Source organism: Haliaeetus leucocephalus, unplaced genomic scaffold, assembly GCF_000737465.1.
Source record: "Haliaeetus leucocephalus isolate CR32 unplaced genomic scaffold, Haliaeetus_leucocephalus-4.0 Scaffold362, whole genome shotgun sequence".
NCBI lineage: Eukaryota > Metazoa > Chordata > Aves > Accipitriformes > Accipitridae > Haliaeetus > Haliaeetus leucocephalus.
The window spans coordinates 6,267,313-6,280,672 of record NW_010972798.1 but is presented as its reverse complement, the minus strand read 5'-3'; the positions used below and the strand labels follow the sequence as shown (position 1 = coordinate 6,280,672).

The 13,360-nt window shown below is 43.0% G+C and overlaps 1 protein-coding gene across 1 annotated transcript in view; it reads left to right on the top strand.

Moving 5' to 3' along the window:
• The first annotated feature begins 10,119 nt into the window (after positions 1-10,119).
• Positions 10,120-13,360, top strand: part of MCF2L2 (MCF.2 cell line derived transforming sequence-like 2) — a 160,136-nt gene continuing 156,895 nt past the window's right edge. Inside the window, exon 1 of the mRNA XM_010572952.1 lies at positions 10,120-10,261. Within this exon, the coding sequence (XP_010571254.1) occupies positions 10,120-10,261 (142 nt within the window). The remainder of the gene's footprint in view (positions 10,262-13,360) is intronic.

Genomic DNA, 13,360 nt, shown 5'->3' with positions numbered 1-13,360 from the left:
AGCATTGGGTGGAGGGTGTGTTGGTGGGAGCCTCAGATGAGAATGCTCTGGCAGTTGAGGCTCATTAGTGCACTCAGGACCCTGGCTACATGCTGCTGCTAAATGTAAAATATTTTCTCAGTACAGCCCACATGCTCTAAAATACCTGCCATGTCCACTACCAGTGCTGATATTTAGGATCAGTCATTGAGCCTGATTTTAAAACTCCTTGTTAGTGTTTTGTTTTTATTTCAACCAATTAGCTCATTCTTAGCAGTTTCAGTTCAGCAGCCTTCACTACCAGACTTGCTGCCTCTGAAAGTGTACGTAGTAGTAATTAGCCTGACACAAACAACAACTGCAAAACCTTAATGAGGAAGATGCTGTTTTAAAATATGGTGTTGAAAAAGACGGGGATATCTACAGATGATATAAAATAAAGTTGAGAAACATGTTCAAGGCTGCAACCAAGAAAGGGACATTTCTGGGTATGTTCCTATTTATCTTCCAGCTTTACTGCAGTAATTGCAATTGATCTTAGACAAATTCTGTGAATACCTTGAGATTCAGTTCCCAGCTGAAGATTTTTTTCCTTATGCTTCATTATTTGTTTTGAGGTTTTAAAATTCATTGGTGGGTTCTTATAATGCTTCTGACATAATTAAAATATTGCTTTATTTTTTGTACAGTTGATTGCTATTCTTGAGGCAAGTATATTTAAAGAAAGAGGCAGACAGGAAAATACTGTGTAGAATTATGTGAATTTATGCTACAAATGAGCAGCAAAAAAAGGGTTAAAGAGGGGGTGAAACTTATTCCCCCACCTGAAAGCAGGTTCCAATTAGAAGCAGGTGTTATCACTAATAGTGGCATGGAGAATGGCTACAGGGCTTGCTCCAAAGGAGTTGTGAAAGAGATACTAGCTGGAAGAAACAAAACAAGAAGGTAGAATTTTAGGTGTAGAAGGAAATATAAAAGAGAGGCTGGAAGGCTGTATGGTGTGGGGAAGGTAAGGTTGGAAAGCTGCATGGGTGACTCAGGGGCTGTGTGGCAGGCTGATCTGAGGACTGATGCTTGTATGCTGTGTGGGAAGCTGCAAGAGTGTATGGGAGGACTGAAAGCTGTTAGGAAGGATGAGTAGGATGCTGGAAGACTACATGGGAGACCTGGAGGCCAAGTAGGTGGCTGGAAATTCATGTGTTGCATGGACAGGCTGGAAGCCCGATCTGAGTCCAGTGTTACCAGCTCATGTGGCTCAGAGACTTAAGAAAGAAAGAAATACAATTACTTATAAGAGATCCTGTGGATATTCCAGATCCCAGGGAGGCAAGCAACAATTATGGTTTATTTACCAGCACATGAAACAATTAGATTCTCTTTCAGTCGGGGTGACTGTAGATAGTAACTTTGTGGAGTCAGAGCCTTCAGAGCTACAGGAGGTGGAAGAAAAGGTAGAGACTCTTCAGATGTTATAGCATCTTAAGAAGCAGCAGCATCTGAGAAGGAAGAGAAAAGGAAGAGAAGAGACTGTTTACTCTGAATGTTATATCACTTAAGAATTAATTTGAGTGATAGGCTATATGGAGGCAGGTTCTAATATGTTCTCCTGGGTGCTACAGCTGGCTTTCAATGCTGTCTAGAAGTGCTGGCTGGGTGAGCAGGGTGGTGCTTGAAGTCTGCCTATGGTATTGCTCTTTGCCAGGGTATGGGGTCCTCACAATAAGAGACATCTCTGCCACCTGTCTGCACTGGTGCAGCAGCAGATGTACTGGGAGCTGGAATACCTCTTAAATCAATGCAGACTCCAGAAGATGTGCCACCTACTCAAACAGACTTCTTTTAGTGGTGCAAATGTACTGGTAATACATAGTTCAACTTTCTTTGTTGCCCATATGCAGCATGCCTCTCTCAGTATCTTTGGAGCCATGCTCTAAGTACAGCTGACTGAAAAGGGTGCTCAGCTACTGAGACAGTGCTGGCAGATTATTTCTAGTTTGCAGGTCCAGGAGAGATCATGCTGATCTATATCACTGTTGCTATAGATCTTTGAAACAAGGACTGAACACCTCTAACTCCAGGTGGTACCAATGCAAGCATGGGTCTCTGGTACCTCAGAGAATCAAAAGTCCAGTGTAGACAGACCTATATTTGGGAGCAATTAGGAAGATGGCATGCCACTTGATCTATATGACGCTGTCCACTTTGAGGTCATGTCAACAAGTCTCTTGCGTTAAGTGTGACGTGGTTTCATTCTTGACAACAGAATAGTCCTAACTGTGAACTTACTGCTTTTAGCTGCTTTCAAACAATTTTGCTGTTGCTTCTTTAAGCGGAACATCTTTGCATTTAAAGATTCCCCTCAGTATAAACCAATCTGAAGGGCTCTTGAGCCAGTGGGAGATGTATGGATATCTGCTTCTAGCACATTCCTCCCCAGATTTTGGCTTTTGTAGGTAAAAACTTTAGGCGAAATTATTCCTGCTCCCCCCACCCCCTGCAAGCCTTCAAATGGTTCTCAGATGCATACTCAAATAAAACAAAACAAAAATATTATTCTTAAACTGTATCCTTTTATTGGCAATTAAATGGGAAATTGTCTATTTTATGGGAGTAACAATGTGTCTGTGGTGCCAAAGTGCTCAGCTGAGAATTACTGGAGAAGTACAAAACATTATTTAATGCTATATTCCATGAAGTGGACTTATGCCTATTAGGACTAAGGTCCATAAACAGATGTGGGATTTAGATAAATTTTATTGAGTTAATCTGTGCTGGTCAGCAGAAAGCATTTGTAGTGGGGTTTCCTGGCAGACTGAAGAGCAATTTCTTATCTCATCAGAACACTGCACCACTCACCTTTAGGCAATTTAAGTCCAAAGTACTGTTGAGGTCAAAGCACTGTCCTTATTTTATGGTGGCTGAAGGTCTAGCCTTGTGCAGACAGTGTTTAGCACATCCCAACGTGTGAACGCTGCATGTCCTGATAGTGGGACACTTGTATTGACAGGGAAGGTCTTTGAGCATTAGTGTAATGTTGCAGAGAAACCCTTGTGCTGCCTCTTGTAGGACAAGTTATCTCAGATGCAGCTGTATACTGTTTCTGCACCTGAAGCTGACTTACAAACATCTTGTTTTACTGTGTGGACATACTTGCCTATTAGTATATGTGGTCCCTGGATAGTTTTAGGCTTGCTATGAAATGAAATGAGGCTTTTATGCTCATGCTTTGTCTGTCTGTCCCAGCTGGCCCTTTTCCATATAATTTTAGCAGCTCTTGCCTAGTTTTGACAAAGGATTTAAAGTTGTTTTCCTGTAAATCTTGTGAAAAAAGTTGTGAGAGAGCTGATCATTAATTTAACCTACTATTAGACATTACAGAATCAAGATAGAGTAGGGTGATGCAAATCATTAATTGTGCTGGTTGGGGAGGAGAAGAAGAAGGCTGGGAGTGTGGTTGTGTGTGGTGAGACTTCTTTGCCTTGCTGTGCCCTGGTGCATGATGCAGTGCTCTAGGTGGGGAGAAGTGAATGAAGTGTAGACATGATATACACTGATGCACAAGCTAGCAGGTTATCCATCCCTTTATTTTTCTGCTACACACCAGGCTTTGGTGTAACTTGGAAAATCACCCTGTAGATTGTGTCTTTCTAGAACCTTAAATCCGTTACAGCTGATGGCTTAGAGACAAAGCTGGGGAGAATAAACTGGGAACAGCTCAGGGTTTCATGCTGTGGGTGGATGTGAGGAAGGAACAGCACTGCAGCATCAAGCATTGAGCAGGACAAATTCCTACTGCCCCAGCATAGGTATGTGCAAGTGTCCAGCTGCCCTGTGTGATTGCACAGATGAGAGTGCTGCAACCTCTCATTTGCAGGTGCCCAGCACTGAGAAACTACCATGTGGGCAGGTCTTTCAGGACAGACCTTTGGTTTCTGATAGCAGCCCTGTCCTGGGGAAAAATAAGAATGTGGACATCACAGTTGCCAGGCCAGAGGGAGTAACTCTTCTTTGACTGATTTTATCCTCAGTTCCCTAGAAGAATGCAAGCCTTGTCCTAGGGAATGTGAAAGGAGTATGTTTGATGTGTATCTGCCAGCTGATACAGCCCAATCAGTCATAGCCTTGGTGTTTAGGAAAGTCTAGATAGGGGCTGCTTTTTCCTTGTGGACTGCTCAGAGTAACTGAGTGAACCTCAGTGCACAGACATGCAAACAGGAAAAAATCAACAATCCCTAAAGCCCAATATCCCACCCTACATAGTAACTGATGTTGAGTGTTTGAGAGATGGCAATAAAACTTTGGAAATATCATTACTGTACTCTGTAATGTGAGGAGCTGTTTCTTCCTGTTTGGCTAACATTTGGCATGTGTCCGAAAGCCTTGAGTATCAACAGCCCTTGTGATTCTTACAGATCCTATTTTTATCCCTGTGTCTTTCTGGTTGTCCTTTATCTGCTTTAAGTTATGAATTGCCACAACAAAAAAATGCTACTTCTGTCAGGGAACATGCACAGCTGCTCCTCGGGAAAGAAGCTGTCCTGGTGGTCTTGGCTGCATGGATCCAGCAGCTGTTCTGCACTCTGAGTGCTCCAGTGGTGCATTGCAGGAAGAAGAACGTGAAGGGGGAGAGAAAGAGAAAGAGCGCAGTGCTCTGGACACTATCAAGAATCAGGGTTACCATCACAGTGGAGGTGACTCAGTGTGTCAGTAGCAGAGTACAGAGAGGAGAAAAACACGTTCCCTTCTTACTGTCCAGAGACATTCTTTTCCAGCAGTCGTGCTGCTGCTGTAGGGCAATAGCACAAAGGCTGTGCCTGTGTATCCACCTCTCACAGTGCATGCTGCATGGGTAGTAAGGTGATCATGGTGTTCAGGAGTGTGGGAGAATGGTGGCCTGATATGCCCAGTTTTATGGATCAACCTTTTCTGGGTTACCCAGTATTCTCTCTCACCTGTTTCTTTTGCATTTACTTGTCTTTCATTTTATTTCCCTGACTCTTTAAGCCAAGAGCTATGTTTTGGGTATGCATTGCACAGAAAGGCTCTTAACCTCACTTAGGTCCTTAGGCATTTTCATGATGAATAACTTTGCATCCAAGCCTAAACCCTGGATCTAGCTGGTCTTTACCCTTGTGCCAGTTACAGATGGGTAACTTTGGGAATCTGTTTATCTTGACACGCAGATGCCTAGCAGGACAGAAATGCCTTCTGTTCTTGCCGATGTGCACTTAGCTGCAGAGGTCAAGAAAATGAGATAAAATAAAACCTGCAGGTGCAGCAGCAGGTCCTGCCCACTACTTGGCCCATGAAGATTCCACTCATCTGATCTCCTGGGCAGCTTCTCTAATCCAGCAGTGATGGCACTGGCTTCTTTTTTTTGTTTGTTTGTGTTTGGTTTTTTTGTTGTTGTTGGTTTTTTTGTTTGTTTGTTTTTTATAACGGTGGTAATGGTCCTTGATTAGCCCTGGATACAGCTTTGAGATGGCAACAAAAGTTCTTTGGCTAGGTTGTCTTCTGATCTTTGCTACACTCACTCCTGCTTTTGGCAGCTTGCATGGGAGTAAATGTGCACCAACAGTGGCAGAGTTCTTGTTTCCCACTGCTGAAGGTGACCAACAATGTTTTGCTTGTCAGTTAGGAAATCACTTTAAGCAGATCAGTGTAATGAGATTCTGAAGCCATATGGCACTAGAATTAGTGCCTTCTAGTGCAGTAACTGCATGCTGTAATTGCAACAGTGCTGTATGCTAAAACTAATTTCAAGAGCAGAGATACTTTTTCCTCTGCTCATTCCTTTTAACTCCTTGGGGCTTAAAACAATGCCTGGGATGTAGCCCTTTATTAAAAAAAGGAGGGGGAGGGAATCCCGGTCTGCTTCTTATTAGTTGGAAGAAAATAAATGGAAGTTAATAGAAAAGACCAGTTTCAGTTTCCTAGCTGAACAGTGGAATGGATGTTACCTGTAACAGCACAAACTGCAGTCTGAAAATAAACCTTCATGTCAAGCTGCTGAAATGCCTTGTGGCTTATCAGATTCATGATCCGGATGGTGGGGAAGGCAGAAAAAAGGTCACAGAGGTATATGCAAAAGGAATGGTGTGTTTCAGGATAGCTATCAAAGAACAGTTCAAACTTCAGATAAAACATCACATAAAACATAGGAAAATGTGAAGCTGGGGGTTCAGGAAAGTAATACAGATTTTTTTTTTTTCTTTCCTTTGCTTCTATGTCTATCAATCTTATAGCAGCATTGGATTTAGATTACTTATTTCTCAGTCTTGTAGAATACTATACATCCATAAATAGGTGGGGGAGCTGCTGATCTTCATGAATAAATAAGGTATCTCTTGCTGATCTCACTGTTTTGGGCTGGTTTTTTTTTTTAAATCATTGGTGGATAGGAAAGGCAATTTTTGAGGCTTATCTACTAAACTTTCTTGATAGGTCTTACAAGGATCTTTTGGAAAAGGGATGTCTGTTTCCCCTCAATTGTTTTAATGACTGTATCGGGTAAGTTGCAAACAGGGAGTGTTATACAGTATTTTTTTTATCTGCCTCATTTACACCTGCAGCAGAAGCAGACTTCTCCCCTTCCTCTGGCACATAAATGCTGTTCCCAAATTCAGTTCCTGACTCTTCACAAGAAATTATGTCCATTGTGTCCAGCACTGAGATCCAATGTGTTTGTTGCATGTTTCATGCTTAACAGTGATACCAACCTTGGAGCACTGCTTTTTGGGGCAGAAGCACATTATTTTAGGAGAAGAGATACGTGGCTTAAACTGATTTAACTGAGTTGACTTTAAATTTGTGGTAATCCTCTGGCCATACAGTAATGACAGCAAGCTCCTTCCAGCAAGCTCCAATTCCAAGGTGAGCTGATATTTCTAACAAAACTAGGAACTAGTGCAGTTCCTCAGGCTGTTTTGGTTAATGGCATCTGAGGATATCTGGGTGGATTGTTGGGTTTTGTGGGGTTTGTTTGTTTGGGTTTTTTTTGGTTGTTAGGTGTTTTGTTGTTGTTGTTGGTTGCTTGCTTGTTTTTAAATTTCTGATGACACTTTCTTACATTTATTTACTGGTTTATTCATTGACAGACCAACTAAGATGATGTTGCTAGGCAATGCTGGTGATTCATGAGCAGAAAATGTCCTCTTCCTTAGCTTTTCCAAACATTTTGCTATGCTTGTCTGGAGCAGCAGGAAAGTAACTCCCTTCCATTCTGTGTTATCTATGGAGAAGACCCAAGAAAGTGTGCTTGCCATTTTCTCCACCTGATCCCTACACTATACTGTTCTGCATGCAAAGAACGGTAACTTGCTTTCAGTCAGACTGATACATTTTAGCTAACAGAGGAAAATTGTGAAGAATCAATTATCCACACTGAGTGCATGTTTGGTAACATGTTACATAAAAGCATTCCTGCAAGCCAGCCCTTGCAGCAGCTCCTGTGCAGATACGTCCAGTGCAGTACAGAAGAGGTAACTTGTGTGGTAGGAAACAGTCCAGGTCTCTTAGTGCTCCTGTGTCAGAGGTTTCTGATACATGTCAGGAGAAGCAAGCTCAGCTGCTTGTGAAATGTGAATGAAATGAAATTTACAGGAGAATAAACAGATCCTTCTGTTCATCCACCCTAGCCCTTGCAGTGCAACACTCAGTCTTGGAGGTAAGCCTTATGTGCCCTGTTGCTAAATGTGTAGCAGCTACAGTCAGCTTATTTTATGTCTAGAGCTGGGTGATCCAGTGGTACCCCAGACAGCAGAGATGTGTATTTAGCATTGTAATGGATCAGTGTTTCCAAGGGAAAGACTGAGACTTAGATGATTTTAGATAGTTTTCCTGGTGTGTGCTGTGGCTACCTGTGCTTCAGAAGCTCAGACCTAGGGCAGATTTCTTCTTGCATCCCACTTCCAGCATCAAGTTTCCCCCTTGGAACAGGGTGTCTCACAGATCCTCCTGTTGCTAAGCCACATGGATACTGGTGGGAACAGCGTATGCAAGGGAGGATGGCAGACAGAAGTGTATTGTCACAAATGCTGGATTCTCCCCCATTGTGTATGTATATATGTGCGAGGTTGAAGTGCAATTATTCTGCATATGTCAGACATACACATGAACATATTGTCAGAAAAGCTTATTTTCCAAGGTATATCATGTTTGCCTGTGTATGGAAGGACACCTTAAGCCCCCGTAACAAAAGAAAAGAGGATGGAAAAAAGGCTTTAAGATAAAACTGCTGGGTTACGTTTCTAGTTATCTTATCTCGTGATGACAGTTTACTACAAATTAATTCTGCCTTCTGTGCCACTGCTCTCCCTATCTGCAAAATATTGCAGTGCCCTGGGGATTTCTCTATAGAAGCTCTAATAAATATTTTACAAATGCTAATGAATCAGGTCACCCAACAGCTCAGTATGTCATTGTTCTCACTTTGTAGGCAGGGTTTTGGCAAAGAGCAGGAGGGTGACCAGCTTCATGCCATGCAGCAAATCTGGGGAGGAAGGGAGCACAAGTATTTTACTTTAAGAGTGGAGATCCCATTTATGGCTTCCTTTCATCAGAAGGAGAGGTCCTGAGACTCACTGCTTCCCAAGTCTTGTAGCTGTTTTACTGCATGGTCAGTTTGTGTGTGCTGGGTTAGGGAGCTGAAACAGCTTACTGTGTGGCTGGGGAGCCATAGGGCTGGCAGAGGAGAAGCTGCAGAAGTTTGTGGAATGGAGAGGAAGTAGGGCTGAGCTGACTTCTGTATGCTTCACTTACAGGCATTCATGCCTGTCCATCTAGTTATTCATCATTTTAGTAATGGCATCATGCAATGCTTTTTTCTCCTGGGCATCTTTGTCCCCTCTAGTTCATTCTCTGATTTGTGTTAATTAGGCTTCTCCTTTCCCACTCCAAGTCTAGGGATCATCTGTGATCTGAGAGGGCCATGAGCTGAACAGTACTGGATGCAGCTATGTAAAGTGCCAACAGGTGGTAGTGCTTGAGGCAGAGGAAGGCAAAGACTCTCCTGGCCTGTGTATGAAATCCTTGCAGGAAGCTTGTTCTGTGTTCAGGTCCCTGCAGTTGAGCTCTGGGTTGCAGCTCAGCCCTGATTCATTAGGTTCTCATTGTATTCTTTGCACTGTCACCAGTGCTGCCTCGTGCCTGTTCATGCATCTCCTGTGCAGTCCCCTCCAACCCCAAGGAAGGCTCCTTTTTATTTCACTGCATCAGTATAGAGCACTCTCTGCACTCAGTTCCCCAAGTACTAGTTTCTTCACAAGGCTCTCTGGTCAGTGATTTGTATTACAGTAATTGATAAAAGGGAAACAAGTCAAATATCCAGCACCTTCAAAGAGATTTCTAAATGTGTATTTCAGATCTCTCATTTTGGTATCAGACTGATGGATCCAACTTCTTTTTTAAAATATTTGTATCGGGGATTGCACAGCTAGCAGAGCCTGTCTGCCAGCAATATTTCCCTTTTGTCCTCCATTTGCTACTCTGTTCATTTAGATTATCAGATTTTATGAGCAGGGACCGTGCATAGCAGCAGAGGGCTTTTCTGTACAGTTGCAGTCTCCCAGTACCACTGCCAGACATATGAGTAATTGGTTGAGCAGCTCTGCAGAGCAGTCTCCTTGCACCATCCAAGCTGAAATGCAGAAGTAAAAAAATCCATTGTCAATGATGAAGAATCATAAAATCATAAGCCTGAAAGGGACCAAAAATCATGAAGAAAAACCTTTTCTTAAAGAAAAATTTTTTGTGAACATATCTGGCATGCTCTTTAAGAGACATTCTGTGATCTTGCAACGTGCTTCTGGGATCTTCTCTCTTCATTGTCGCTTATAAGGTAGCTTTAAATTAATGATAAGGAAGCCATTCAGGGCATAGACTGTGCTGAGGTTCACAGCTTTCATTCTGAATGAGAGAGTAAAGTAAACTGATATTGAAAGCAAGGAGGGAGAAACAAACACAGTCAGTAAGCCTATAAATGTCTTAGCCAATTGCAATGGCGAACATCCTGCTGGTGAGGGTGACCTTGAATGAACTAAGTGGGATAAAGTCACCAGCCTGGACTGACGGCTGAAGAATCAGGCTGGATTCCAGCAAACTGAGAGCAGATTCCTGAGAAGAGTCTCCTGAGCTGTGGCAATGGCTTCTCGGTGTCGGAAATGTGGACAACAGGTGCCCAGGAATCCACCTTTCGCTGCTGTCCGGATAACAGAAGGAGAAATGAAATCTTACCATGATTTTATAGGAGGATGCATTAGATTGGAACGCATGGCAAAGAAAGGTATGTGCAGCATCTTTAAAAGAAATAGCATCTTCTCTTAGTGGTACCTGCATTGCATTCCTAGGAGATTTGCAAAAAGAGATTATTTTTCTAACGCTTTCTCTGAGGATTCAGTGGTAAATAAAGACAACTAGTTGGATTTGGATATTAACTCAGGTACGAGTGCATCATTTGACTTGGCTGTATATTTCTGGGATATTTGCAGTGATTTGACCTAGAGGAGGTTAAAAAGAATGCTAGACTCATTCTGAATAAATGTTTATTTCACTTGGGTGTTAGACACTGAGGTTTCTGTATATGTCTGGAGCAGGTATTTACTGCGCATGTAAAATGCCTTTTTGAAATGAATGTAAGGATATGGGACAGTGGGTATCATGACCCAGTTGACCCTGTCACCCTGTGCTCCTAAAGTACTATGTAGAAGGTCAATATCTTTCTCACTGTAAAGATTCTCGTTTCACTGTACTCATAACAGAAACTTTGACTATTGAGTTTTTTGTGCTCTGTGTGAGTATGGCTACAGGGCAGTATTCCACTGAGTGGGTTGCTAATGTAAGATGCTGGTGCCCTGACAATTCATGCTAATTGCATGTTAACTCTGAAGTAGAGTGATGATAGTTGAAACCTAGGCTGTTGACTGTTTAGTCACATATCAAGATTGCTGAATCATAGAACACTTTTTCTCTAAGTGCTATTTGAGAGAAAGATTAACCAAGGAGCCCCTTGGTTTCATTTGTTGTGTTAACTTGAATAAATACTTACCAAATCTCAAATCCAGAAATTTATAACATGTTCACTAGCACATGACAAAAAGATCCCCAAAAGCATGCAATATGATTGTACTTTCAAGGTGAATTGTTTATTATGATTTAATTAGCCCTTCAGCAGAGAGAGTTGCATTCAGTCTGGTAAATCGAGAATATTCTGCAGAGAAAGAGGTGGACCAGAAGCAGGTCATCTGCCGGCAGCTACTGCTTACAAATTGGGGTTTGCAGATACTTTCTTTAATAGGGCTCTAATGCACAATGCCAGGGTTTGAAAACTGCAAAGCCAGTCCATTGTACCTCTGCTTCTGTTGGCCATCTATCCATGCTGATTTTTGGGCTCAGTGCCTACCTATGCGTTGTTGTATTTGGCTGACCTTTTGGTAACACTGATGTTTCCAGTTGCACTCTTTGTAATGAGGCATTCTGAGTTCAGTGTAGCATGGCAGAAATGTCTGGTATCTAAGTAAAAGACAGAACAGAATTAATTGAAGTTCCTTCCTGAATCTTTGATCAGGTGCTTCCAGGCTGCTTACGGCTCTGGGGGTCTGTGGGCCTGCTGGAGGCAGAGCTCAGGCATCTGCTGTTCATTTTCTTCCTGTAGGTAGAGAGGGGAAGACACTGGTAAGAGCTTTGCCATGGTTACTGTTCCCAGGGAAACACCTTCCCTGCCTCTCATGTTGAGAGATGACCTGGCACAGTATTATGGGCGGAAATCCCTTGGAAAAACATTTTCTGCTAGAGAACAGATAGTGTGTCAACTCAGTCTGAGCCTGTTGCCATTTTGTGAGGCAGAAAGCATCTTCGCTGCTTCTGTTTTAAATTCTGCCAATGTGGCCAAAGGAGGAGCAGAAGTTAGGTTATTGCTAGGGACAAGGTGCCTTCAGCCGCATGCATTAGAGCTGCGTGAGCTGTGAGAATACACTACTGACAATTCTGCATGCGATGATGATGTTGGAAGGGGTCTAAGGAGCTGGCAAGGTGGCACAGGAATTCATAACAGCAGCACTGCCTGGGTTCTTTTCTCCTGCTCTGAACTGACTCTGACCTTGTACTCATCTGCTGTCTTGTTTTGGCCTTAGTTTTCTTATCTGTAAAGTAGAAGCAGTGGGAACTACCTGCCTACGTAATTAGTGAATTCCTGATGATGTAGCTATGATTATCCTTTGATTTGACCAGTTTCCCTTTGCAGTAGGTGCTGCATAAACACAGGGGAAGAAAGATGGTCTGTTCCAGAGAACTTGGGCTCTGCCTGCCCCATCTTGCTAGTCCCTTGCTACTGGCAAAGACTCATTGACAAACTCTAGGGATGGATGTGTGCCTTTTTCTCAGGCTGACTCTGCCTGAACATAGTGGCAATGCAGGTTTATGGATCTCTGTGGTGAGTTCTGACTTGACTCTCACTTAGGGGTACCCTTCCTGCAATGTAAAGATCCAGCTGGAGTGTTGTTGAGGACTAATTGGCTAGTGCTTACTCAATACTTCAGGCACGCCAAAGTATGAAGCATTTTTCACATACCATATCTGTGGGGCCCTGTGAATATTCTGTGGCAATTTTATCTCTCGTACTAAATATCATAACGAGAAGAGATGGAAGGCACACAGGTAACTACAGCAGAAATAGAGGCCACATGGCTGCAGTCAGGCCTGCAGTGGCCTACAGGTAACCTACCTGTAGGTAAACCTTTCATCTGCAGTACCCCATAGCAAGCAGCATGCTACCAAGCTAATCCAGTTCCTGGATCATGCAAGTTCAAGACTTCCTTTGAATCAATGTGATCTGTTTTGACCAGTGCTTAAAAGTGTGTTTGTAGCCTCCTGTTGATGTAAGGAGATGAAAATAGTGAATGATTACAAAAAGAAGGTGCTGCTATGAGGGACTAGCTGAAGGGCAGTTTCCCTATAGCCACATGATGACTGCTCAGAGCTCCACAGCCCTGGCTCCCTGCAACAGGCAGAAGAAGGACCTTGCTGTATGAGCTGGCCTATGGGTGCTGAAGTCCCCTCTGGGGTCTGATGTACAAATGGGGCTATTTTGAGGACCAGTATGTGACCTTGAAACTCTCTGGGAGCTGCAGAACCAAGGTGCTATAACTGACAACCAAGAAGAAGGAGCCCCAAGAAAGCCAGGCAAGAAATGTGGTAGTGACTCCAGTCCAGAGTTGATCCTCCTTGTAGCGCTTTCAGTTTCTCACAAAAGAGATACTGAAGCTGAAACCGAAGCATAGCCTCTTGTCATGAAATACATCATTATTGGACAGTGGCTCATGTGCCTTTTCAGCACTGACATGACTATTCATGTCACCCAGCTGCTGGCTAACATCTTTTATGCTTG